The sequence below is a fragment of the Podarcis pityusensis genome, assembly GCF_964106645.2.
Source record: "Podarcis pityusensis genome assembly, chromosome: 10".
Taxonomy (NCBI): domain Eukaryota; kingdom Metazoa; phylum Chordata; class Lepidosauria; order Squamata; family Lacertidae; genus Podarcis; species Podarcis pityusensis.
Genome location: NC_138035.1, coordinates 37,953,170 through 37,978,704, shown reverse-complemented (window position 1 = coordinate 37,978,704; position 25,535 = coordinate 37,953,170). Strand labels below are relative to the sequence as shown.

The following is a 25,535-nucleotide window of genomic DNA, read 5'->3' as shown; positions in this document are numbered from 1 at the left end:
CTGAGTGTGTGTGAGAGAGAGCTTAATACATGCAAAGCACCATATGTCAAATAATCCTACCTCCATATGTGCTTTGATAGGTTCTGATGTGGCTTTACTGACACAGAAAGCAGGCTTGCAGTGGAAGAGAACAATCACAGTAAATAATATGCGCTCAATATGCCGTGACAGTAAAAAATGGGAAAGGCTTGTTAAGAATTCTTAGAAAAGGGATTAAATTAATGATAATTGCACAAAGAGAGGGTGTGTCTGAATTTGGAACAGTCTGTACATTTCTGATTGCCCGTTTCCAAAAGCATATATTGGAAATAAAGAAGGTAACATAAATGATAAATTGGAAATATATCATATATCCAAAAGGATATATTGGAAATAAAGAAGGTAACATAAATGATCCAAGGGAATCAATCAGTTCTTAACTAACAATGCCATTCTATTCTTGTCTACCCAAAAGTCAGTCCCCTTATGCAGAGCTCTGCAGCCTAAGAAAGAATTAGGATGTACAGTGGTACCTCGGGTTAAGTACTTAATTCGTTCTGCAGGTCCGTTCTTAACCTGAAACTGTTCTTAACCTGAAGCACCGCTTTAGCTAATGGGGCCTCCTGCTGCCGCCACGCCGCCAGAGCATGATTTCTGTTCTCATCCTGAAGCAAAGTTCTTAACCTGAAGCACTATTTCTGGGTTAGTGGAGTTTGTAACCTGAAGCGTATGTAACCTGAGATACCACTGTATGCTACAGCACATCCAACAACATCTGTAGGGCCGCAGATTCCCCACTCCTCCCCGTCAAACTGTTGAGAATGGTTCCTTTGCAAATAAGGTTAGTGAAGGGAGAATGTAATGTAAGATGGTATGGGAAGTGTGACTGCAGAAATATGCTTTCTTCTCTCTCCCACACATGCACAAATACAAGAACTCAAGGTCATCAAGTGAGAACTGAGAGACTGTTTCGGAAAAGAACATATGGAACTCAATGAGCGAGGATGTCATGATGGCCACAAATAAACATGGCAATAGCTTTTTTAAAGGATTAGTTGTGTTAATGAAGGATAGGTCAACTGGGAGAAGAACACACAAGTACTGCTACCAATGTAGTTTTTTATTTCTTTTTGTCTCTAAGGTCAGAGTTATGCTATAGCTTTATGAGAAAACTGGCAAAAGATATAATCTATTTTCATCACGGCCTTCTAGTCATAATCGTTAGAAATGCAATCTCCATTTTCATTTATAATAAACTGGAGGGTGTTGATTCCATAGGGGAAGACAAGCCTGCTGGCAAACTTCCTGGGGAAGGCTTTGCCAACCTGCTGCCCTCCAGATGTTTTGAACTGCAACTCCCATCAGCCCAAGCAAGCACAGTTTAGGAAAGCCTGTTCTAGGCAATGTGGCTGGCCTGTAGGGACAAATTGCTGAGGTAGGTAATTGGAAAGGTAACAGCCTTCCATGTATCCATATAAGATGTGCCCCAAAGGAAGGATGAATGCACATAATTCCGAGGACAAGGGCAGCCAACGTGGTGGTCTCTAGATGCTGTGGACCACAATTGCGTCTCGAGGCCCCAAGACCCACCCCCAAAATAAATACACACGGACACTTATATTAGTTTAAGTTTTTGGGCAAAATTTTTGGCCACAACTTTATTGAAATACAATCACGTGAGCGGTATTGGCTTAGGCATTGACTCCCCACTATAACTGGCTCCACCTCTCAGGGTGATCGTCAAATGGAGTAAACCAAACGAGGGAGCTAGGTCGATGAGGACCAACCTAAGCTCACCCCGGGGTTCCTGTGGTCCTGGCATGGCCCTAGCCCCTCAAGCGGACTTAGGATGAGATCCAGGACCCCCAGATTCCTTTAACGGAATACCCAGTTCCTGGAGGGGCAGGTGGTGGCCGCACCTCCCCTCCCCACAATCCAACTGAACTAATGCCTAACCGCCACCTTACAAGTTGTGACTGTGACGATTTGCTAAGGGGTAGGTGAAAACCAAATGGGTAAAGCCAATCTGCCAAATGGAAAAATTCCTACCCAGCCCCTGTTCTAAAACAGGCGACCCAAACCAAAGCAAGGCCAAGCAACTCTAACTAAACTAGGGAGGGTGGGTAAGTGTTCAACAGTGCGAAGCAAGTGCCCCTCCTTGCATCACACTGCTGTTTTTAAAGCCCCTGGGATCACGCCACCCACTGGCTATTGGCTAAAATCGCCTGGTGTGATCCCAGGGGAATGGCCAGGACTTCTTGCTCCTCCCCCCCCCATTTTAACCCTATCAGGTGAGCTCTTGGGTCCCGCGCGCAACCAGGACCCTCTGTTATGAGGATCCCATCCCTCATCAGTGCCAGCCAGCATGGCCAATGGAGTTGCAGTCCATGTGGGCAATTACTGTCTGGGAAAGCCCCATAGCAAGTGCAGAAAACCATTTGTCTAGACCTAATAGCTTACAGATGCCCCATTCTTGAACTTTAAATTCATATGGGATGTTATGTGAGAATGTGTAACTGGCTTGAATGAGTCCAAAGGGTTGAAATGGTCCCAGTGGCACTTGAAGGCACATCCATCTGGCTGTAACCTCAGGCTGATAAAAGGTAGACTGTTGGAGTGGTGTTCCATCACAAGTCACCTTGACTATACTAGTGGAATAGGCTGTCTAAAGTCCTGCTGAAAACCTCGGGTCGCACTTTTCTCTAGCCCATACGCTCCATGCTCTATTCACTCTTCTGTAATGGGTTTTATTAAAAGAAACTTCAAATGCATCTCTTAGCTAGTGTCCTCTCCTGTCTTGTGTGCTGCTGCTGATTGGAATTTCAATTAAAATATATTTCTCAATTATATCTATTATAATAAACTATACGAGCACGTGTTTTTGCATCCTCCATTTATGCCTAATTAATCATTCTAGGACTGCCAGTACAGGGAGCAGCAAAGTCAACCTCGTCTGTGAGAAGTACTAAAAGCAAGACATATTTATTATGCTTAACTGCTTAAATTATAAAAAGGCCACGCTCACAGCTCAATGGGAATTTGTGTGTGTTATGTTTGCAAGTAAGTGCTTCCCCTGATTGACTAAAGAAGCATCTTAAAGTCTTTAAAGGATAACAGGGCTCTGTTGCTGAGTAACTCACTTAAAAAAAAAAAAGTTAATTAAGCTTTTGGTCTGATATACTGTTTCCTACTTGGAACAGACAAGGTATTGCTTCACTTGGAAAACTTAAAAGTGGAAACTGCTTCCCCAAAGCTGATAATCTTTCTTATCAGATTAATGCAACATTTATATTTAGAGTGAAACAGCAACAACCCAAAATTACAATGAATGGCTAACAACTCTACCCAACCCCCCAAACTGAAAAAGGCAGGCTTTAATATGGAATGCTAACACAATAATTATGGCAACCAACCAGTTACTAAACGAAAATGAACACTCAGTCCCAACCAACCAACCAATGACCCAACCCTCATCTCTCTAAATTAAAACAGCCAAGATTTCATATATTACACTTACACAAAATGGTTTCAAAATAACTAGCTATCAACTGACCCAGTATTCTTTTGTCCCCTGACTACATCTTCTAAGGTCACAGCCTCACCTTTAATCAATGGACAATTTGCATACATTTAAATTACTTTGCATATGTTAATACATTATAGCTGGTTTTAACTCTGAGAAGTGGCAGCCTTGATACACATAGGGCCCATTGTGAAATAATATAATCCCATTTTCCCCATTTTCAAATGTAGATTTATATCCCTGAAAGCAAAAGCATTTTCATTGCAATTTATAGTAGCTTCCATGCAGTAGTTATAACTGGCAGAATGTGTGAGGGGAAAGAGGAGAAATGAGCTCATAAAAGCCTCTGAAAAAAATATACACTCCTGATCACGTACAACATAGGGCCTAATTCTAAGAGGAGAGACATAAACAATCTCACCTGATGGGTCCAGAAAAGACTATGCTGCAGATATGACTGCATGCAATTGTTTATACAGTCCTTTGCAAAGAGTTTTTCTACAGAGAAAAAGGCCCCCCTATATTTTTCCTTCCTCTGCAATCATTAGACATTGACAGTACAGTGGTACCTCAGGTTAAGTACTTAATTTGTTCCGGAGGTCCGTTCTTAACCTGAAACTGTTCTTAACCTGAAGCACCACTTTAGCTAATGGGGCCTCCCACTGCCGCCGCACCGCCGGAGCACGATTTCTGTTCTCATCCTGAAGCAAAGTTCTTAACCTGAAGCTCTATTTCTGGGTTAGCGGAGTCTGTAACTTGAAGCATATGTAACCTGAAGCGTATGTAACCCGAGGTACCACTGTACTCAAGACTGCTGAGTAGTGGGGGCTGGGGCTTTTGGGGACTGATAGGTCGGAAGGCAGAAAGACTGACTGAAGATGAAGCCAGAGCCAATGACAGCTGAAACCAACCACCATATTTTTCGCTCTATAACACGCACCAGACCATAACACACACGTAGTTTTTAGAGGAGGAAAACAAGAAAAAAAATATTCTAAACGAAATAGTGGATATATGATTTTTGTGGTTCATGCTGTGGCCACAGACATGTGATCTGACAGTGAGTTTGGAGTAGCCCAATGCAAAAATCCTGAGGATCCATGTGGATCCATGCTTTGTAACCACGGAGGAGGGAAGGAAGGGGAACCCTGGATCCTCTGCTCACGACTGCAGCAGATCCCTCCCGCCACCCGCAGGCATTCGCTCCATAACACGCACAGACATTTCCCCTTACTTTCTAGGAGGAAAAAAGTGAGTGTTATGGTGCAAAAAATACGGTATTCTACCTTTGTCCCTGTCTTCCTGTCTGCTGATTTCTACAAGGGCAACACTGAGACTAAGGAGGAGAAGCCTGTGAGCCAGTACCACCCCCTGAAATGTTTGTAAATAAGAAGGTAGGCAGGTGGGCGGGGATGCCTGGGCCAGCCCAAGACATTTTGCCACCTGAGGCAAGCCTCATCCCTGCCAGGGAAGAAAGGATGGCTGAAGGTCTACATCAGGAACAAGGGGGGGGGGGGGAGATAAAGATATCCATTGGGAACAAGGGCGGGAGGACACCAGCAGCACCTCCTATTTGACCAGAGGGGTGTTGCTGAGGAGATTTGACCTCCAAGGAGCATGCTGTATAGTAGCTGCACAAGGCAAGACTCTTCAGAATCACGTGGAACTGTATTGTTCTTGCCAACATAGCAGAAGGCATGAATGTAATGTTGATGCTTCTCAATCAAGATGCAGCAGGTGCTGCACGTAGGAGATGTAGAGTTCATTCTTATATCTTCTTCATGCATTCAAAATAATGCACGGCAGCTTAAACTGGAGACAGAGGCCATACACAAATGCTCATTGGCCCTGCCCTCAGAATCCCTGCTCACGCCTAGAACACCCCCTCTCTCCCCATTGTTCCTGTATTGAGTGGAAAGGTTTGAAATGGGCTTGTAAATGCTTTGTTATTCCTCATCAGTTTCTGATTTTGAGCAAGAAGCTGCTGCTCTTTAGACCAAGTTCGAAGACAGAGGGTATCTGTCAGCAGTCATCAAATCAGCAAGGAAGGTCTATCTTCTTTAACAACATTTATGTGCCACTTGTTAAAACAAAATACCTCCAAGTGGTCTACCATCGATAAGATAGGAGCTTTTTGTTCCTTGTGATTGTCTGCAGAACAATAGGAAAGTCTCAGTTTTGTAGTCTCCCTTCTCATTTTCTTATTAAAAGTTGATAAAGAGAAATATCTCAAATATGCCAAAATGAGGAAATGTTTTATTGTAGATATGTGCCTAACATGTTTCAGCATGATTGCCTTATCAAGAGCTTATTCTCTCATTTCTTTGCAACCTTAACCAAGAAAGCTCTATTACAAAAGAATTTGCATGGCAAAAGCAGAACTTCCTGGTTTTTGTTCTGACTAAAAGTTAACACAGCATTATTAATAAATATTGGTTTATTTCTACTAATACCTATACAAGAGCATGGGTGCAACTATGCCCAAGGGACATTATTCATGTGGTCATTGTGTGCTTTGTAAACGTACTCCTAAATACAAGTCCTTCACTAATCCTGTGGATAAAAGGGTTTATTCCGTCTACAGTTTCTCAACCTCCTGCAGCACCTCCAATCTTATGTACACTACAGAATGTGCATGTCACACACTCTACGTTGAAAAAACTGAAAACCTCCCTTTTAATCAGTGTCTAGTATGCGCAGATAAAGTTTTCAATGGGCCTAATTAGTTCTCTTTGTATACAGAACATGTGTAAAAAAAAGTGGGAATCAATCTGTCTCTTTGTTATCCTTGCATATGTTTACTCATGAGAAAAACTGTTCAATGTGGTAGCGTATATTTTTTCCCTTTCCTTCTTTCTTTAAGGTGCATTGCTCAATTCGCCATCTGGAACTTGTCAGCAGTTCTATAAGGAAGACTTTCTTTCTACATTCAATCCTCCTCATGGGGCTGCATAGACTGCTAGTATTCCTGCAAGCTGATTTAGTCATCTGAGAGTGTTTGAAAGCTGAAGGTGTTTATTGGATTCGTTTTCAGAATGGCAACTTAGATTTGTTGGTCTGATTTATTTATTTTTAAGGCTGTTGGCACAAACACTTGTGTCTATGTAAATCAAACACACAAGATAATTTGCCTGTCAAGGAGAGGCCCAATCCTCCCACCTCAGCATTGCATCTTGACATGTTCCTTTGAATGAATGAACAGGGCTGTTGCTTTAAATGGGGTCAAGTTACTAGGGCACTTTCCTGGCAGGTGGGTCAATGTTGCGTCCCGGGAGAGGCGAGGCAGTGGGGAGGTTGGTATGGTGCAAAAACTCGCAGGAATGCCAGATTGGCTCTGCCCATGGGTACAGGAAGCATCTGGAGTCTCCTGGGAACCTTACACATATTTTTCTGAGGAAAGCAGGAAGATAAAAAATGTGGCAAACCAATTGAACAGTGCCAGGACATATGAGGGAGGACAGCAGAAGCCTATTAAGGCTGCATTCTATACACACTTACCTAGGAGTAAGCCTCATTGAATTCAGTCAGACTTCAAGTGCTGCAGGAGATCTGGGTTTCCAAAAATCTGTTTCTTTCATTAAAAACAGTCATAATGTAGTCATATTTGGACCATTGGGGAAGAGTGAATTAATTGCTTTCTCCATGCCTTATCTCCCAACTTAATTTCCCCCTTGAAGCTATTAGCAGTGGAGGAGGAAGGGGAAATACATGCAGTTTATGTCAGGGAAACTGCATAAGGCAAAGGGTTAAATCACCCCTCACACAGCTTCATTACCCTGATCCAAAAAACCATGGGTTTTTAATTAAAGGAAAGGACATAGGGAAATCCATCCTATGTAGTATGAATATCTGAGTGGGTGTTTTTACGTATTGTATGTTGACATTGTCAATCGAAGTTTAGTCCTTTATTTATTGTTAGCTTTACTAATCAAGTCTCCAATTCTTCCCCATGGCTTCTTGTAGCAATGGCTCCGATTTCTGGAAAGCCATGATAAGCGAATGTGGGCTTTGGCACGGAATTAAATGCTAAGCAAACATTGGAAGCAATCCACTAAGCACAGAAGCTGCCCATCTGTATTCATTTCCATGGGGGTCTATGCAGGGCAATGATGTCTGAGCACCAGCGGTGCCCTGTGGATTGCATCAATGGCCTGGACTCGTTAAGAGCAATGTTGCTTAATGGCAGCGGTGACAGAAACTGCCTTCCAGATGACTCGAGTCTTTGTAGGTCAGTTCTTTTCAAATTAGGTCTCTTCCTCAAGGCCCATTATCTTAAATTGCAGGTGATATAACCAGTAATGCCAGCTACTAACCCACATTTCAGTAATCCCATTATGCTTATTGCGGAGGGCTAAGTGTCCGGGAAATTGCAATCCAAATGGTATGAAATGAATGAAGTAAATATTGTTCACTTCTCCCATTCTGAAGGGTTCTCATGTTCCATATTCTTGTTCTTATGATTCCTTCCCCTCCATGAAAGCAGTTCCTTCACCGTTGTATTAGAATGGTATGAACTATGGGTGGCCTTGTCTAACTTTGGAAATACTCCTGTGCAGTGGCAGACCTACAGTTTTGGAGCCCTGAAGCTTGAACTGTTATGGAGACCCCTTTGCAACCAACAACAAGGTCTCGGTAACCACTGTTATCTTATTCAATGGGGTGATTCCACGACAGATCACCACACAACTTAAAAAAAAGTTGATTACTACATCCTGCTACATTAACTACTTCCTTTCCTTCCTTGGAGGTTTTTAAGCAGAGGTTGGATTCCTGTCTCATGGATGCTTTAGCTGAGATTACTTCATTGCAGGGGGCTGGACTAGATAATGACCCTTGGGTACCTTCCAACTCTATGTTTCTGTGATCTCAGATTTTGATTTAAATTGCTGTACAGTGGTACCTCGGGTTACATACGCTTCAGGTTACAGAGTCCGCTAACCCAGAAATATTACCTTGGGTTAAGAACTTTGCTTCAGGATGAGAACAGAAATCGTGCTCCAGCGGGGCAGCGGGAGGCCCCATTAGCTAAAGTGGTGCTTCAGGTTAAGAACAGTTTCAGGTTAAGAACGGACCTCCGGAACGAATTAAGTACTTAACCCGAGGTACCACTGTACTGGATTATCTCACATGTCAAAGTCACTGGTATGAACAAAAGTTTCTTATGCCTTACAATTTTCAAGTTTTTGCAACTCTAATTGCATCTACTCGACCCATTTTTTTTAAAAGCAATGTGGAGTAAAGTAACTTCTGGGGCCCCTCTGAGATTAGGGGCCCTTAAGCTTAAGCATGGGGGTTCCAACTGGGTCTTTGACCCAAGGGAAATAAAGCCTAGTTTCACCCCTGGTTGCAACTACCTTTACTTAGGCCTGGAGGACAGCCATGACCCAACGAACTAGTCACAGGCCTATTTGGCACATTTCATAGGCATGAAACCCACAACCTTTGTGGGCAGGTATAGGCTCTGGAGGAGTGCTATTTTTCTAGCAAAAGAGGTGCCAGAACTCACCATGAACACCTTTCTTGTTCTCTTAGAATGGCAATGGTGCCCACCTGAGAGGTGCCAGAACTAAGTTCCGGTGAGTACCTGGTGGAAAAAAGCCCTGACTATTACACGGGGATGGAGGGGAATTTGATTCCATTCACATTTAAAGATGAACGTTCCAAAACAATACACAAACACATCTTTCAAAATCCAAAATATGTGCTGCCCTTCTCCAACTATGTAATGTGTACAAAAATGCATATACTGGGGTAAAGTGTGCATTAAAATGCTTACATCTGTGAGAGTAACATGCAAACGCTTGACCACAGGATTGGGCAAGTTTGACCACAGTAGTTTACTCCAACGCTGGAATACTGCAATGGGCTTCCCTTTGAAAACTGATGCAGAAATGAGGGCAACTGAACTTACAACTGAAAAATGAGAAAACAAGAGACAGACTCGCCCGTCCCTGATGACTAGTTAGTCTAAACTAGTCCATAGTGGTGGGAGTTTCTCATGGCTTTTGTGATTTCTATTGACAATAAGACATTTACCGGTACATGGGATTGTGAGAACCAGTGCAGAGGCTCTGAAACAGAAGCAAATGCATGACTATAAGAGTCATGGAGAGAAAGAGTGAGAGAGAAAATGAAACATTTCTTCTTCAATTTACTTCAGCTATGCCTTTTTCACAAGAGTGATGTATAAGGAATTTTTGTATGTTCGTTTCAGAATTTCATCCATACCCATTACTGAAACTCTTACTTGGTTTGCCTTTCATTTGTCAAAATCTGGTTTGCTTCATGTTTTATTCATTAGTAATTACTTTGTTAAAGTACTCGCATTCATCTTGAGTTCTTTCTTACTCTTTCTCTCTTTCCTTCTCTTTTAATTTTTGCAAAAGCAATGGTGGCAAGTAGTGCAATGAGCTGTCTTCTGTCTCAGCAGCCAGTACCCCCATTCCCAATAACACCTCAGAACAACATCCAGAGCATCCTAGGAAGAACAAAATGGCAGCCACCGGGAGTGTCCAGTGTCAGAAGTTGTCAAAAGAAAAAGGGAAGTTGAAGACAGTCCTGACACCACAGCAGAACCACAAATGGAAGAAATTGGTTCCCAAACAGACCCCTCTGCATTCATTTCCCAACATATGGAAATTGGGCTGAACGGGTCCTGTTCTGTTCAGTTTCCCACTCGTTCTGAAACAAATGCACACCCTTCATTTGCAGTATGCTGTTCTATTTCTTGTAACCACTGTAAGGCTCTCTTCACCGTGAAGCATGGGAGCCCTTTCAGTTCTGCACCACAGTGGTAAGTGGGCAGAAAGCGCTGATTGCGCTGCTCTTTCCATGCCATGGGCCACCCCTGCAAGGTTCATGGTGTTCACGTAAAGACCTCATTCTCATTCCTCATATATGTAGTTAAAACAGCCTTCCTCTCCAAAGGCTTATAAAAAATTAAAAAGGATCGATAAAGTATACTTTGGAAGAAAAATGGTTTGTCTAGGCAATGTAATTCTCATTATCCAAATCTTCTGAAATGAAACCTCCTGGGGCAAAAGGCTGAGCAATTTGGGGCATATGCAGCTTATTTTCAGGTATATAAGCCTTTTGGCAGTCACATTTAAGTGGTGTTTGTTTTGGTTCGGTTTGTTCTGCTTCCACATTCATTCGCAGGGTTTACGAGAAAAACTTCGTGTTTCTGTGGTGAAGCACAGAAATAGATTCATTTGCTTTGTGCTCTCCTTCCTCACAGGCATTTGGCAGAGCGGTTCACATGGCTAAGGAGGGGCATGTTTCTGAATAAGAGGTCTAGCCCATGGCAGCAACAGAGCACTGCTGCTAGCATATTTCTCTCTCTCTCTCTCTCTCTCTATATATATATATCATAATATCCCCTTTGGGTAGTAATAAATTGCAAACGTTTATGAACTTTAGTTACTGGAAATGAGGGGAAGTTACCCATAGGTTATGCAGAATCTCATATACTGTTGTTGTTTTTTTACTTACCACCCACACACAAAAACCACATACAATATTGTACACAAGTCCACAGTCCTCTTCAAGCACTCACAATTACATGTGAGGGCTTGGACAGGATATGGGCAATGTGTGTGTGTGTGTGCGCGCGCGCGCGTTCTGGCTAGCCACCCCTGTCCAGGAGTGGCTGGTGTAGTGGAGCAGTGCTGTGCAGGCCATTCCACTGTGTTGGCTGCTTCTGCCAATATCCCCGTGGACACTGCTCCTGCCCCTCCTCTCCTGATCTCCACACATTTAGGTCTGCATTGAGATTCCAACTGCATGGTTAGTGTTAAGTTGTGGGTGAACATATCAGACGACATAGCGATTCTTCAAACAGCTCTTGTTTATTCACAGGCCAGAACAGAACTGAAGGGTCCAGCCAGCCTGCTTATATAGAGCTCCACTAGAACGCAACAGTAACCATTTTCTGTAACTATCCGATCACTGAACGTCACTTTCAATCCCTTATTTGCATATGTGGACCTGAGTGAAAACTATCTACAGTATCCCCCTGCTGGCCCAGGGTGAGAACTTCAGTACATAACAGTTAGGGTATTCAATAGGGACAAATGAAGGTACTATACTTAGGCAGGAAGAACCAGCTGCACAGGTATAAGATGGGGGGACACCTAGCATGCCAGTAGTACATGTGAAAAGGATCTAATGGGCCTTAGTGGACCTCAGGCTTAACATGAGTACCTAGAGATGTTGGGGGTTGAACCTGGGACCTTCTGCAAAGCAGATGCTCTCTCACTGAGATATGTTCCTTTTCTCTTGTACATAGGATACTAACCAAGCTGAACTGAACACATCTCAAAAACCCCTTTTGTGAGAAGGTCTGAACTGGAGCCTGCATGTGGGGACATTGGAGCAGGGCTTTCATATGTGCTCTGATCCACTTCAAGCCCATATACAGTCATTCAAAGAGGCTTCTGGTTCACACAGCATGGAGGCTGTGCCAATGGACATTCATTTCACTGAGAAGTGCCACCCTATGTAATATATTTTGCATGCAAAAGAAACCCAAAACCCCATACACACCACCCATGGGCACCTCATAATGAGAGAAGAGAAGCTGAAACCCAGCAAAATCCTAAAGGGATTCCAAAGAGTCCTGGGAATGAGGCAGAAAAAGGACGCCTTTTCTGCAGGGAAAGAAAACTTCCAAGAAATTAGAGGTCAGATTCTGGCAAAGCGCTAGTGTAATTAAGCAAGCAGTGCAGTAAATTACAGGCTACATAATGTCTTTTAAATTGGTTTCTAATAACACATGGCCCTTGTGAAAAGACACTTAGTGCTGGTTATTATTGCTATTGCTAATATTATTAATATTCATAGGATGGCATTCAATTAAGTTTTACTCAGAGTATACTCACTGAAGTTAATGAAGGTGACTAAGATAGGCCCATTAATGTCAATGTGTCTACTCTGGGTAAAGCTTAGTTGAATGCCACCCATAACACCACCACTGTTGTTGTAAACCATCTATGTGTACCTCTCCCTTAACTCGAGCAGTAGCTGCTGTTGACAGGAATGGGAGGCTTCCATCTTATCTTTTGCTTCAGACAGCCAAATGTTTTAGAACAACCCCGCCCTCCCAAAAAATCTCACCCTCCCCTCCCCTAGCATGCAGACTGCATTGCTTGCAAACATATTGTCAAAATACTTCTCAGTCATGGCCAGAGAATTTAAGAGATGCTCTCCCTCCATCCTTGCAACAACTACAAAATCCTAAAGAGCAATTTGTTGTTGCCTTTTGTTTCTGTACAGCCTTTCTCCATGATTTTGTTACATTCCATTTTTTTTAGGAAGATTTCCAACAACAATGACTACTGTAAGAATAAATGCAATTATCACTAAATAGTGCAGAACATGCCTGCAATGATGTGTCTGGAGATTTTGCTTCCGAGTTCCCATTAGCATGACATCCCATTAACATTATATGAGTCTGATGTATTGCAGTCGGCCTCGCCATAGGATTATTGCAGGAAGCTGGATGTTACTAGCTCAGGCAGAGAGAGCTTCAGGCAGGCTTCCATAGCCACATGGAAAACCTGGGAGTGGTGCGGATGGCAGCAGCATTTAGAAACCTCATAGCCCAAGGACACATACCTCAAATTCAATGGGATCTTTAAGTATGTCCACCATTTCATGTGCCCAAATAACATTTGCCCACCAGGGAGTCTGCTATATAGTCTGCCTCAGATGTTTTTAGCAACTTAAGATCTGCAGAGGCTTTTAGCTTAATGGAGGTTTACACAACCTTTTGCCCTACAGTTTAAATGTCTCCAGCCCTGGTGGGCCTTGTGGTAAGTGAGGGTTTGGGTGTGTGCTGGGAAGGATAAGGATGAAGGAGAGCCTTCATGTATGTAGCAGCAAATGTAAAAATAATGCAGTATCCAAAAAAAATTATAAACGCAGCCTGAATGTTCCAAAGCTTAGCTAGGTTTTGCTTGGTTAGGAGTCAAAACCAACTGCTCTCTGCTGTATAGGACCATTTAAGCTGCCCAGATCTTATAGGCAGATAGCAGACCTCCTCCATATGAATTTGAAGAATCTGGTGTGCTGAATTTCAGTGATTCTCAAAGCTGGGATAGAAATCCATTGGAGAGATCCATTGGGGAGTTGAGGGCACTCTGCTGGTTTGTGGTATGTGGATGCTATTGGCTGTTGGTGGGGGACAGGGGACAGGTTAGTGGGTGGAAATAAGCTGGTGCAAGAAAGTAAAGCAGGTCTAACAGTGGTGCCCAATGTGCTGCACTGCAAGTCCCATCAGCTTCAGTCAGCATAGCCAATGGTCAAGGGTGATGGGTGATAGAGGCGGTCCAAAGCATAGGGAGGGAAGCATGTTAAGTTGTCTTTTGGGGTTGAAGGGCAGACCTGCCAATTGGGTTCTACACAAAGGGAAAACACAACTGGCAAAAACTCAGATAACCAATGCCGGGCTTATAAGCCTTGCTAGCAAGCAAACCAGACTTGAAAGAAGACACGCAGAGGAGGGTATCTTTGGGCCTTGCATTTGGATTTGTAATTTTAATACAAATCCACCCAGATACAGATCTTAATTGAAGGCAGAGGTTAGGATAATTTGCGAATATTTCATGATTACTATCGTGACAGGGTTGCCTCCCAAGCAGGCAAGTATCTTGTGGAAATCAGCCTGCAAGAACACAGCATGTGCAGGGAAGCAACACACACAGCTGTGCTGGGAAGGGAGGGAGGAGGAAGGAAGACGTTGGCAGGGAGGGAGCCTCGCTTCCTAAGAACAGCGGTCTCAAGTAGGAAGGGGTCTGCACACGCGAACCTCACCCAAGCCCAGCGGTTCCCCACCGTCCCACCCCTTCAGCACAGGGTGGAGCACATCACAAACGGCAGACTTTGAGAAGCAACTTCAAAGGTTCTCCCTGGAGGATTTTCCCGTAACAGAATTGAGAAACATGAAAATACCAAGCCCTCTTGTTTTTCTTTACTCACTTAATCAGTCACATTGCTTCTTCAAAGGTTAATTGCTATTTTTTTATGCAACGTACATCCCCTCCCCTCAATATATTTCCAGTTTTGTTTGTCTTTTTTGTTTCTTTGCCTACTTGGATTGATTAGGTTGTCATGCTGGAAGGCCAAGAGCACAATTGTGTGCATGTTTACTCAGAAGTAAAGCCTACTGTGCTCAATGGGCCTTACTCCTGGGATACAGTTGGATAATTTATTTAAATTGTATGTATGGTTGGGACGCGGGTGGCGCTATGGGTTAAACCACAGAGCCTAGAGCTTGCCGGTCAGAAGGTCAGCAGTTCAAATCCCGTGACGGGGTGAGGTCCCATTGCTTGGTCCCTGCTCCTGCCAACCTAGCAGTTTGAAAGCATGTCAAAGTGGAAGTTGATAAATAGGTACCGCTCCGGCGGAAAGGTTAACGGCATTTCTGTTCGCTGCCCTGGTTCGCCAGAAGCGGCTTAGTCATGCTGGCCACATGACCTGGAAGCTGTATGCTGGCTCCCTCGGCCAGTAAAGTGAGATGAGCGGCGCAACCCCAGAGTCGTCCGCGACTGGACCTTAATGGTCAGGGGTCCCTTTACCTTTATGTATTGTTCTTTGCAATTAACCTCCAGGATGTCTCTCTCTCTCTCTCTCTCTCTCTCTCTCTCTCTCCGTGTGTGTGTGAGAGAGAGAGCCCACATGACAAAAATCTATTCACAAGCAATTCATTCCCAATTGACTCCTATAATAGCTTTTGTATTGCTCTGCAAAGCCACACAGATGAACATTCACTTTTACATGCTTTGCCATGCTAAAATGCTAGCCTTAATTGGGTATATTTGAGTGAAAGAAATGGTGTTTTAAGCTCCTGTAAGATACGGCACAAGACAACTGTATATGCAACCAAGTCTTCACAAAAGAACAGCTCTTTGAAATGCTCAGTGAACTAATGGGGATTAAAATTATAGACATCAAACGATCTATTCCTTCATTAATTCAGAGATGAATCCTGGTTATGGGGAGCCAGCGAAAGTTACAGTGACTTAATTTAAGCCAGAGTAAAGTATGACAGATCCAAACCCTGTTTTAGGGGTACATGCCAGCTGAGCTGGTCCCAGTCTGGCATAGTGAAAAGAAACCATGAAAACAGAGATCCATCTCAGCCAGCATTGCCACAAAAATGGTGCTCACACAGGGGAGAATTCCCAAGCACCATTCTAGGTAGCTCATGGGAAGAGGCTCTCAACCGCCAGCCCAGGAATGCAAACTAAGAGGGCACATGTGGTGTCCCTAGCAATGCTCAATTCATCAGCCTATCAGCACAGGCCGCACATTGTGCACTCCAGGCATGCGTACCACACACTTTACCAATCACATAGCCATGAGCACCAACAGCATGGCACAGAACAACCAGGTAAAACAAATACAGGTGGAGCACACCAGCACATCCCACACTCCACAAGCTGCCACTGCCTGGGCTACACCATAGAATGTGCAACACAGATGGGGAAATGCCTGTGGATAGTTTATTGAAAGCACCCTATGAAATACAAACAGCAAAGACAGCCATCAGACAATAAACACACACCCCTCCCCAAACCCCAAAACAAGCCCACCTGCAGCAGGGATGATCCCAGACATTGGCAGCAGGCACTGCCTCCTTGTCTTTAGGGAGGGACAAATCCATAAATTTTAGTTTCTCACGTTTTCAGCCTGAAGTTCTCCCCATTTGCCATTTTAAAAAGGAAATCCACATGAACATTCACATTTCTCCTAATATATGCATATTTGCATGTTTGGCATAATATAAACATTTCTGCAAGTATTTTCCCCTAAAATAAGACCATTATTTGCATTATTTTCACTAATGTAGACATCCCCCCCCCCCAGTACATACTTCATTGTATAACCGTTTTGGATGGAGAACCAGATCGCAAAATTCAGAGATGTGTGAATTCTGAAAGATATCTGCTTTTCAGTTTGCATCTTGGGTCCATGAGGGCAAATCAGGTTGGTTCCCATTAAAATGCTAACTGACCCAATTTCTTCCCCACCTCTACCTTCCCATCGCTGTCTCTTCTACTCTCAGCAAAGCGCTTGCTGACAGAAGGGGAAAGATCACCCTGTGGATGGGGCAAATGTTAATGAGGCCCCCAACACTTCTCCAAAATGGGCATGAGTTGAGGTGAAACGCTTAACAAAAAGCGGCCCCTGTTTCAGCTAAACCCTCGATAGGCTATGCCTCCCATTATTGAAGAATACTGTATTTGAAACCTGGAATTCAATGTATGCCCAACCCCATCTGTCACTCAGGCACTGGCAATGTCTACCACTGCATATTAAACCGTTGCACACAAACACAGTCAAAAGGGAAAATGTATGCTGTTCCTTATGTGAGCCAGTGTTTGCAAAAGTTGAATCTGAAGGAGGGGGAAAGGCTTGTAAAGGCATGAAGCGTATTTTCAAAGCTGGCAGGCTTGCCAAATACACAGCAACCACTTAAAGTAGAGAGGGAGAGGGGAACCTCAGTCCTGAGGGCCAAATCCAAATCACTATCTGGCCCTCCTGATTCTCATCAGGTCACACAAATGTCCAAGTCACGCCCCTCACCCTGCTTTGCACCTTCTTTACCTGGCTCAAAATTGTCTTCGAAACTCCGATTATGCTTCTCACTTGCATGGATGGAGGATAGAGAGGGTATTTGTGCTAGCCGAATGTATGAAGGTACAAGTCACATTCATTGCTCTGCCCACATTTGCCTCTAGCCCTGCCATCAAATAGAACGTAGCCCTCAGAATGTGGCCACATTCTGAAAAAGTTCACCTGCTCTAGTTGTGGAGTGAGTAGCCTTTGGAAGTTGCGTTTGCCTGGTCTCTGGTGGAAATAATACTCCAGAAAGGAGCTTTGTTGATTATTCCCTCCAGGTGTTTCTACCTCCCCACACCTAACAGCACTCTGGATCCATGTTTACAGAAGCACTCCTGTCCCTCCTATGAGGCAATTGCCTCTCCTTGGTAGTGATTTGCAACGACAAAAGACCCATCAGGCTTCATTACGACAGTGTAACTTGTAGTTTGCCCCTCAAATGTTAAGGCTCCACAGCCATGATCAATCCTAGAAGAAGCTGGACTTGACAAAGTTTGCTAAATCGGTTCTTCTTCCCAAAGAATTATGTTCCCATAGAGCCCTAGTTTTAACCAGTCTCTTTTTATTTTCAGTTCTTTATTTTCCACTAGCTTGAGCAACCTTCTCCAACCCGGTGCCCTCCTGATGCTTTGGAACACAACGCCCATCATCCCTGACCACTGGCCTGTCTGAGGCAGGAGTCTAAAACAGCAGCTTGGAGAGAAAAACAGACTTGTAATTCAGCAGAAGGGGTGATCCATGTGCTAATGATCTGTCAAATATGTTGTTTCTGCAGAGGTTTTACCTATTCTGCACCCCACACACCTGCCACAAATCTCTGTCCCTGTGTACATAAAGACTGCATTATTATTACATGCTGATGTGGCTTCATTACTTTGGGTTTTATGCCGTTCTCCTTGGCAGCAATAATAACTGATTCCTGTGTGTTCCACCGAAGGAGCCACGTGATGCTGATTCTCTCATGCACTGCCATGGAAATGGGAATGGAAATAGCTCAGGTGACCATGTGAGGTGGACCCCTGCCAAGCAAATGCATTTAACAAGAGCTGGAGATAAAGGGAGCACGTGGACTGTTCAAAGAACTCCAAAGACATGCATTCACAGGCACCCACACACACATAGACAGCCTTCCTCCACCCCTTCAACAGCCCTTTTGATATACTACAGTTTTCCTCACATTTTTTTTTAAAAAAAACCCCATTATTCGTCTCCGTCAGCATGTTTGAACCAACAGCCAGGTTGGGCAATCCTTCCTAGAAGATTAAAATACCACTGAGGCCAGATTTCTATGATGCAGGAGTTCTCACACTTTGTCACAGCATGCCTCCCCAGCGTAAACCTCCTCACAAGTAAATCAAGGTGCTTTCACATTTCACAGGGCAACCTCCCCCAAAGAGGCTCACCTGGTGCTTTTGTTACATAGTTTTAGGTGACAGGCAAAAACATTCCTCTTCTCCCAGCCTCTGGCTAATTAAACAGCCTTTAGCCTTTTAAACTTTATTTTTGGGGGAGGGGTGTGACATACACTTACTACAATACCATATGGCACGAAACTTACCTAAATTTTGATGTGTGCTTACATAATGCCCCCAAATGAATCTTCTTTGCTATTATTCTTAATTACTGTAATTTACACAGATCCCTTCTTCAGTTATCTAACACTGTTTCTATGCTGGAAACTGCAAAGGGAGCTATGTAACGTCAGACACAGGCCACAACAAACCAGTCCAATTAAACAATCATGTTGCATTTGGTTACTCCTATCGTATATAGATCTGTATTTAGCTCCAGCTTATTACAATATAGATTGATGGACCTGATGGCAACATAATCTAGGTAAGTGAATACCTGCTTCCTGATAGGGATCTAGGAGTCCTAAATTTAGGAATTTGGAGATGGAGTCCCTGTGTCTGCTCGTACTGATGCAAGGCTGCCTCGGGTAAAAAGGGTGTTGTCATACACTTTGCATGACCTATGGATCAAAAGACAGTTGCCGCACATTTTGTGACCCATTAAGTATACTACCTTGTAGCCTGAAAAACTGGCTTGCTTGATTTTGTGATAACTCTGTAAGAAATGGCTGATTGTCGTTTTTCTATGCACTGAACGGACTTTTCTGAATAAACAAAATTAGTTAGGTTCTTGTAAAAAAGCTACAGCAGGGATGGGCTCCCTTTTCTATTACTGTTTATGAGTATTATAATTTCAGATGTTTAACCCTAACACTTCCTCCCCAAGGGGAACCCAGGACTGCTCACAGCAGTAAAATTACATGAAATGATTCAAAACATTATGACAGCAGTTAAAACCAGTGGAATAAAAACTTCATAAAACTGTCAGCCAAAAAGCCTGGACACATTTTTCAAAAAGTATTTACATATTTCATAAATGCAGGTAAATAGATCTCTGCATGCTCAGAAATCTGCACAAAGTTCTGAGCAGATGTCGAGGAGGGCGCACAGCCTCTAGTCCCTTCATATTAGCGCACACTCAGACACAACCCCTTTCACACTCACACACCCATCATAGACACAGATTCTAGAGCCTCTGGGAAAGAACCAATCAGCAGAATTTTGCTTACAGAAAGGATGCTCAAGGTCACTATTTACCGATTCCTCATCCTCCTGCATCCCTGGTCTAGGGCATAAAACTGCCCACATAATGCCAGTTGCTTACCTCATTGTGGGAGAACAAACACCCAGGAACACAAGCAGAAGGTTCGATCCTAAGGCACTTCTCCCTGCACAGCAAATGTCCTTCCATGAAGGAAGGTAAGTGAAATATACTCAGACTTCTATCTGGAGCAGGATTGGGTGGTTCCTGCCAACCAATCATACTGCTGCATTGTTCTAGGACCAATCAGACTGCTGCATTCTGAATCCTATTGTTCTAGGACCAATCAGACTGCTGCCTTTTGGATCCTATTGTTCTAGGACCAATCAGACTGCTACAGTTTGGATCCTATTCAACTCAGTACATAACACCCCTCCCCTCTAAGTTCCAGTCCTGCCCGGGAGGTCGCATTCATAGTCCTCAAGGTATGCCGGCGGCCTACGTGTGCGTTGTGGCCTGGGGTGTTCCCTGGTCCGGGCTCCGGGTTCTGGCTCGTGTTCCAAGGATGCTGGCTGTGATGCGGCTGTTTGGTCTGGTGCAACCGGCTCGCTCAGTCGTGGTTCTGGTTCCGGTGTCCTTTCGGCCTCACGGGTCCTCTCTGTATTTACTGATTCTGCCTCTCCTGCTGGCCCCTCCTGCTCTATGGGCCTCACTGCCCCGCTGTTCCCTTGGGACTCCTCTGACCTGTCCTCCTCCTGGTTTTCTCCCGGGAATCGTCGCCGTATCTGGTCGCAGTGGCGGCGCCAGCATTGCCCCCCATCCGTTAGCACCTCGTACGACACGGGGCCAGTGACCCTGGTGATTGTGGCGGGTACCCATGCTGGGCCTGCCCCAAAATTCTTTGCGTACACTGGGTCCTGGGCCTCGAAGGTCCGGGGGTTCCTGCCTTCCCCCACCACTACCTCATCCTGAGCTCTATCGGGGTGAAGGCGGTCCAATCTGATTGCAAGGCGCCGACCCATTAGTAGTTCAGCGGGGCTCCGGCCAGTCGTTGAGCTGGGGGTGCTGTGCTGTGCTAGAAGGAATGTGGCAAGGCGGTACTCCCAGTCCCCTTGCGTCATGCGGCGAAGGGTGTCCTTGGTGGTCCGCACCATGCGTTCTGCTTGGCCATTGGTGGCAGGGTGGAACGGCGCCGAACGGATGTGGCGGATGGCGTTCTGCGCTGTGAAGGTTTGGAATTCTCCTGACGTAAATGCAGTCCCGTTGTCTGAGACAAGAGTGTCAGGGAGCCCGTGGGTTGCAAACAGCCTGCGTAGTACCCGGATGGCTGCGGACGTGGAAGTGGACGGTACCAGTGCGACTTCCAGCCATTTGGTGTAGGAGTCCACCACTATGAAGAATGTTTTCCCCTGAAAGGGGCCAGCGAAATCCACATGCAGGCGTGACCATGGTGCTCGGGCGGACTCCCAGGACTGGACTGGGGCCCTTGGGGGATCTGGGCGGGATTCTTGGCAGGCCTGGCAGTGTTTGACCCAGGCCTCTATCTCTCCATCGATCCCCGGCCACCACACATAACTCCTGGCAAGGGCCTTCATTCTTACTACCCCTGGATGTGTCTCGTGTAGGGCTGTGAGGACCCTTTTGCAGAGGGGCTGGGGAACAACGACTCTGCTTCCCCATAACAGGCACCCCTTGTGGGCCGACAGTTCATGTTTGCGGGTTGTGTAGCCGGCGAATTCTGGCCCGGGGCTGCTGCTGGGCCATCCCCTCCACACCCAGTCCAGGACCCGGGAGATGACCCTATCTTTCTTGGAATGGTGTGCAACTTCTTGTGCCTGAATGGGGCGGTCGGGAAGCAGCTCCAGGCTCATAACCTCTTGTGCAGGTGCTGGGTCAGGGCCTGTTTCCGGTAGTGGTAGCCTGCTGAGGGCGTCCGCATGGCCCATCGCCTTCCCAGGTCGGTGAATCAGTGCATACTGGTAGCTGGCAAGGAAAATTGACCACCTGAGGACGCGAGGAGACAGCACTTGGGGGGTCTGCTTTTCGGGGGCAAACAAGCCAAGCAACGGCTTGTGGTCAGTCACCACGGTGAAGGGCCGCCCGTACAAGAAATCATGGAATTTTTTTACTCCCTTTATGATTGCCAGACCCTCCTTGTCGATTTGCGAGTAGTTCCGCTCGGTTGTGTTGAGTGTCTGGGAAAAGTACGCCACCGGTACCTCTCTTCCATCCGGGAGTTGGTGCCCCAGGACAGCTCCAATGCCATAGGGTGAGGCGTCGCATGCTAGCACCACCGGCAGCCTCTCGTCGAAGTGTGCCAAGACCGAGTTTGAGACAAGCAAGTCCTTGACTGCCTGGAATGCGGCCTCCTGGCGCTGGCCCCACACCCAAGGGGCCCGCTTGTCCAGGAGTCTGTGTAGGGGCTCCGCTACCGCCGCCTTGTGGGGAAGGAAGGAATGGTAAAAGTTCAATAGTCCCAAGAAGGCCTGAAGTTCAGTCTTGCTCTTGGGCGCTGGGGCATCACAAATGGCCCGTACCTTGTCCCCAGTCGGGTGGACCCCTTCTGCGTCCACCATAAATCCCAGAAAGTCCACCTGAGGCACTCCTAGTAGACATTTTTCCCGCTTCACCTTGAGACCTGCCGTCTGGAAACGGTGCAGAACGGTGCGGAGGCGGTCCTCAAACTCCTCTGGTGTGGGGCCGGCAATCAACACATCATCGAAGAAGGGGGTGACGCCAGGAATCCCTTTAAGGAGAGAGTCCATTATATTCTGGAATATGCCTGGTGCCACGCTGACACCGAATTGCAGCCGCTTTACCCTGAACGCTCCTCTGTGCGTCACAATCGTCTGTGCCTCTGCTGTGGCCTCATCTACTGGCAGCTGTTGATATGCTTGGGCCAAGTCCAGCTTGCCAAAAATTTTCGACCCAGCCAGGGTGGCAAGGACATGGCTGACCACTGGCACTGGGTATGCGTGGGCCGTGAGGGCCTTGTTTATGGTACATTTGTAGTCTGCGCAGATGCGGACCGAACCATTAGGCTTGACGGGTGTGACGATTGGGGTTTCCCAGGGAGCATTAGGCACCGGCTCCAGCACTCCTTGCTCTACGAGTCTGTCCAATTCCTCGTCTATACGGGGTTTCAAGGCGAACGGGACCCAGCGGGCCTTGAGCCTGACCGGTCGTACTGCGGGGTCAAGCTGTAGCGCAATGGGGGGGCCCGTATACTGTCCCAATTTCCCATCGAAAACCCCTGGAAATTCCTTGCATATGGCGTCCACGTCCACTTGTAAGCTAGTGTGGTTCACCCCGGTGACAGCTAGCCCCAGTGGTCCAAACCATGCCAATCCCAGTAAGCTAATGTAGGGGCCCTTGACCACAAGCAAGTCCAGTTGCCGCGTCCGCCCTCGGTATTGCACCCTGAAGGTCCCCACCCCCATTGTGGGGACCTTACGTTTCTGGAAATCCCGGAGGGTGAATGGGGCCGGCCTGAGTTTGGGACCCCCAGTGGGACACAGTTTCCTTAAGGTCCTTGCCGAGATTATGGATAGAGTTGAACCCGTGTCAAGCTCCATGCGGCATGGGGCCCCCTCTATCTGTACCTCTACATAAATTTTCTCTACGTTGGGGTGGGGCAACTGGTATACCTGGAAGTCCGTGAGCTCCGTCGAGTTGCCTTGGTGCGTTGGGCCCCGGGACCTGGGGCTCTTGGATTGGTCATCTGATGCCTGGTGTCGGGTGGGCCGAGCCCGACACACCCGGGCGATGTGTCCCGATTTTCTGCACTGCCTGCACTCTGCGTTGCGGAAACGGCAGGTCCTCCTCTCGTGACTCTCCCCGCAGCTTGCGCAGTTCCCTCCTTCTCGTCGAGGCAGCTGTGGTCTGTGCGCTGCTTGAGTGCGCTGCTGTACTCGGTGCACCTCCTCCCTGTCGGATCCTGAGTCGTCGGTGAGGTCTTCATGGTGGACCCTCGGTTGGGATGGCAGGCTCGGCCGTGCCTCTTGGGTCGACCTCTCGGCAGCTTCTGTTGCCAGGGCCTCCTCCAGAGCGACCTGGAACGTTAGGTCCTTCTTAGCGTAGAGGCGTCGTTGCAGCTTCTCATCCTTCAGGCCACCGACGAGGCGGTCACGAAGCATGTTCTCCAGCTCAGAGAAGTTGCAGAACCGGGCGGCTTGGCGGAGAGAGGTCACAAACCCAGTTATGGTTTCCCCAGGGGCTTGCCGCTTTGCGTAGAAGGCATTTCGACGAGCCACCACTGAGGGCTGCGGCGAAAAGTGCCCCTTCAGCTGTTCCATTATTGTTTTGTATGGAACAGTAGCGACGTCTTCAGGCGCAAGGAGAGCCCGGGCGATTTCAAACGTCTCCTCTCCGCAGACGCTGAAGAATATCGCCCTCTTCTTGGCGTCTTCTTCGTCGGTGACCCCTTTGGCTTCTAGGAGGAAGGTGAAACGGGAGGCGTACGCTTCCCAGTCTCCAGATGCTGGGTTGAATGGCGAGAAGCTGCTGTTGGCTGCCATTCTGAGTTCCTTGTGCCCCGGAGCTGAAGCCTGGATACACGGTGCGAGGCAGCGGTGCGGCAGTTGGCGGTGCTGCGGTGCTGTGTGTGGCAGTCAGCTCAGCGGGATCCCACCTTCGTCGCCAGTGAAATATACTCAGAGTCGCAAAGTGATTTCATGCTCTTTATTCAGCTCATAGTGGTGAGGAGGAATGAATAAATGTCCCCTCACAGTATCTGCTTTATATACATTATTTACACAATGGGCTGCACATGATTGGCTAATTCTGGAATTCTACTGTAAGCCAATCAGGTTGTGGATTCACTTCTATCTGGAGCAGGATTGGGTGGTTCCTGCCAACCAATCATACTGCTGCATTGTTCTAGGACCAATCAGACTGCTGCATTCTGAATCCTATTGTTCTAGGACCAATCAGACTGCTGCCTTTTGGATCCTATTGTTCTAGGACCAATCAGACTGCTACAGTTTGGATCCTATTCAACTCAGTACATAACAGTAAGGTAAAGGTAAAGGGACCCCTGACCATTAAGTCCAGTCGTGGCCAACTCTGGGCTTGCAGCGCTCATCTCGCTTTATTGGCCGAGGGAGCTGGCGTACAGCTTCCAGGTCATGTGGCCAGCATGACTAAGCCGCTTCTGGCGAACCAGAGCAGCGCACGGAAACGTCATTTACCTTCCCGCTGGAGCTGTACCTATTTATCTACTTGGACTTTGACGTGCTTTTGAACTGCTAGGTTGGCAGGAGCAGGGACCGAGCAACGGGAACTCACCCCGTCACGGGGATTCGAACCACCCACCTTCTGATTGGCACGTCCTAGGCTCTTTGGTTTAACCCACAGCGCCACCTGCATCCCATGAAGGAAGGTAGTAGGGTTTAAAAATAAAAAAATCTGCAGCTGTGTTGAACTACCTCCTATGCCAGTTTGGGGGTTTGGAGGCTTCCTTAAACCTCTGGAGCAGATTTTCGGGAAGTGTGGGGGTTGGGGGAGCCAGCTAAAATCATATCCTGTCCTACAATTTGCAGGAACCTTCAATTATGGAAGGATTAATTCTGTGCATGGAGGAACACCATAGGATCTAGCCGTTTGTGTGGGTGGGCATGCACAAATGCTCCCATATGCAGGCAAGCTTGCTTGGTCAAGTAGTCTATATGGAGCAGTGGGGTGGGAATCCAGCTAACTAGGCATTCAATTAACTGATCTTATATTCAGGGGGGGAAGCAGGAGGGAGAAGAGGGAGGGAATCATTTATTTATGCTGTTCATGTTAGGGCCATCATTTATTCATACTGTTGATATAGTTCTTTCATCAGCTTCATATCACAGTTGATCATACATCCAAA

At 46.3% G+C, this 25,535-nt stretch overlaps 1 protein-coding gene and 1 long non-coding RNA gene across 7 annotated transcripts in view; one reads left to right on the top strand and one right to left on the bottom strand.

The window, feature by feature from the left end:
• The window catches only part of LOC308457563 (uncharacterized protein), a 280,871-nt gene that overhangs the window by 141,589 nt on the left and 113,747 nt on the right, over positions 1–25,535 (bottom strand). Inside the window, exon 1 of one of the 5 annotated variants that reach the window (XR_013976976.1) lies at positions 18,684–18,808. The exons of 3 other annotated variants lie outside the window; for them this stretch is intronic. Coding sequence is in view for 1 of the 2 variants with exons in the window: in XM_080971533.1 (XP_080827659.1) it covers positions 17,111–17,158 (48 nt within the window). In the remaining variant the exon portion in view is untranslated. Of the gene's footprint in view, positions 1–17,110; positions 17,292–18,683; positions 18,809–25,535 lie in introns of those variants that run through there. One more of the 5 variants, XM_080971533.1, reaches the window with a different exon arrangement.
• LOC308457569 lies at positions 868–10,042 on the top strand. 2 transcript variants are annotated; one of them, XR_013977004.1, is made up of 6 exons: positions 868–1,414; positions 2,897–3,039; positions 4,826–4,884; positions 6,366–6,513; positions 7,466–7,730; positions 9,933–10,042. It is a non-coding gene; the product is annotated as an uncharacterized lncRNA (long non-coding RNA). The 2 variants fall into 2 exon arrangements; XR_013977005.1 differs by having other exon boundaries at positions 4,826–6,513.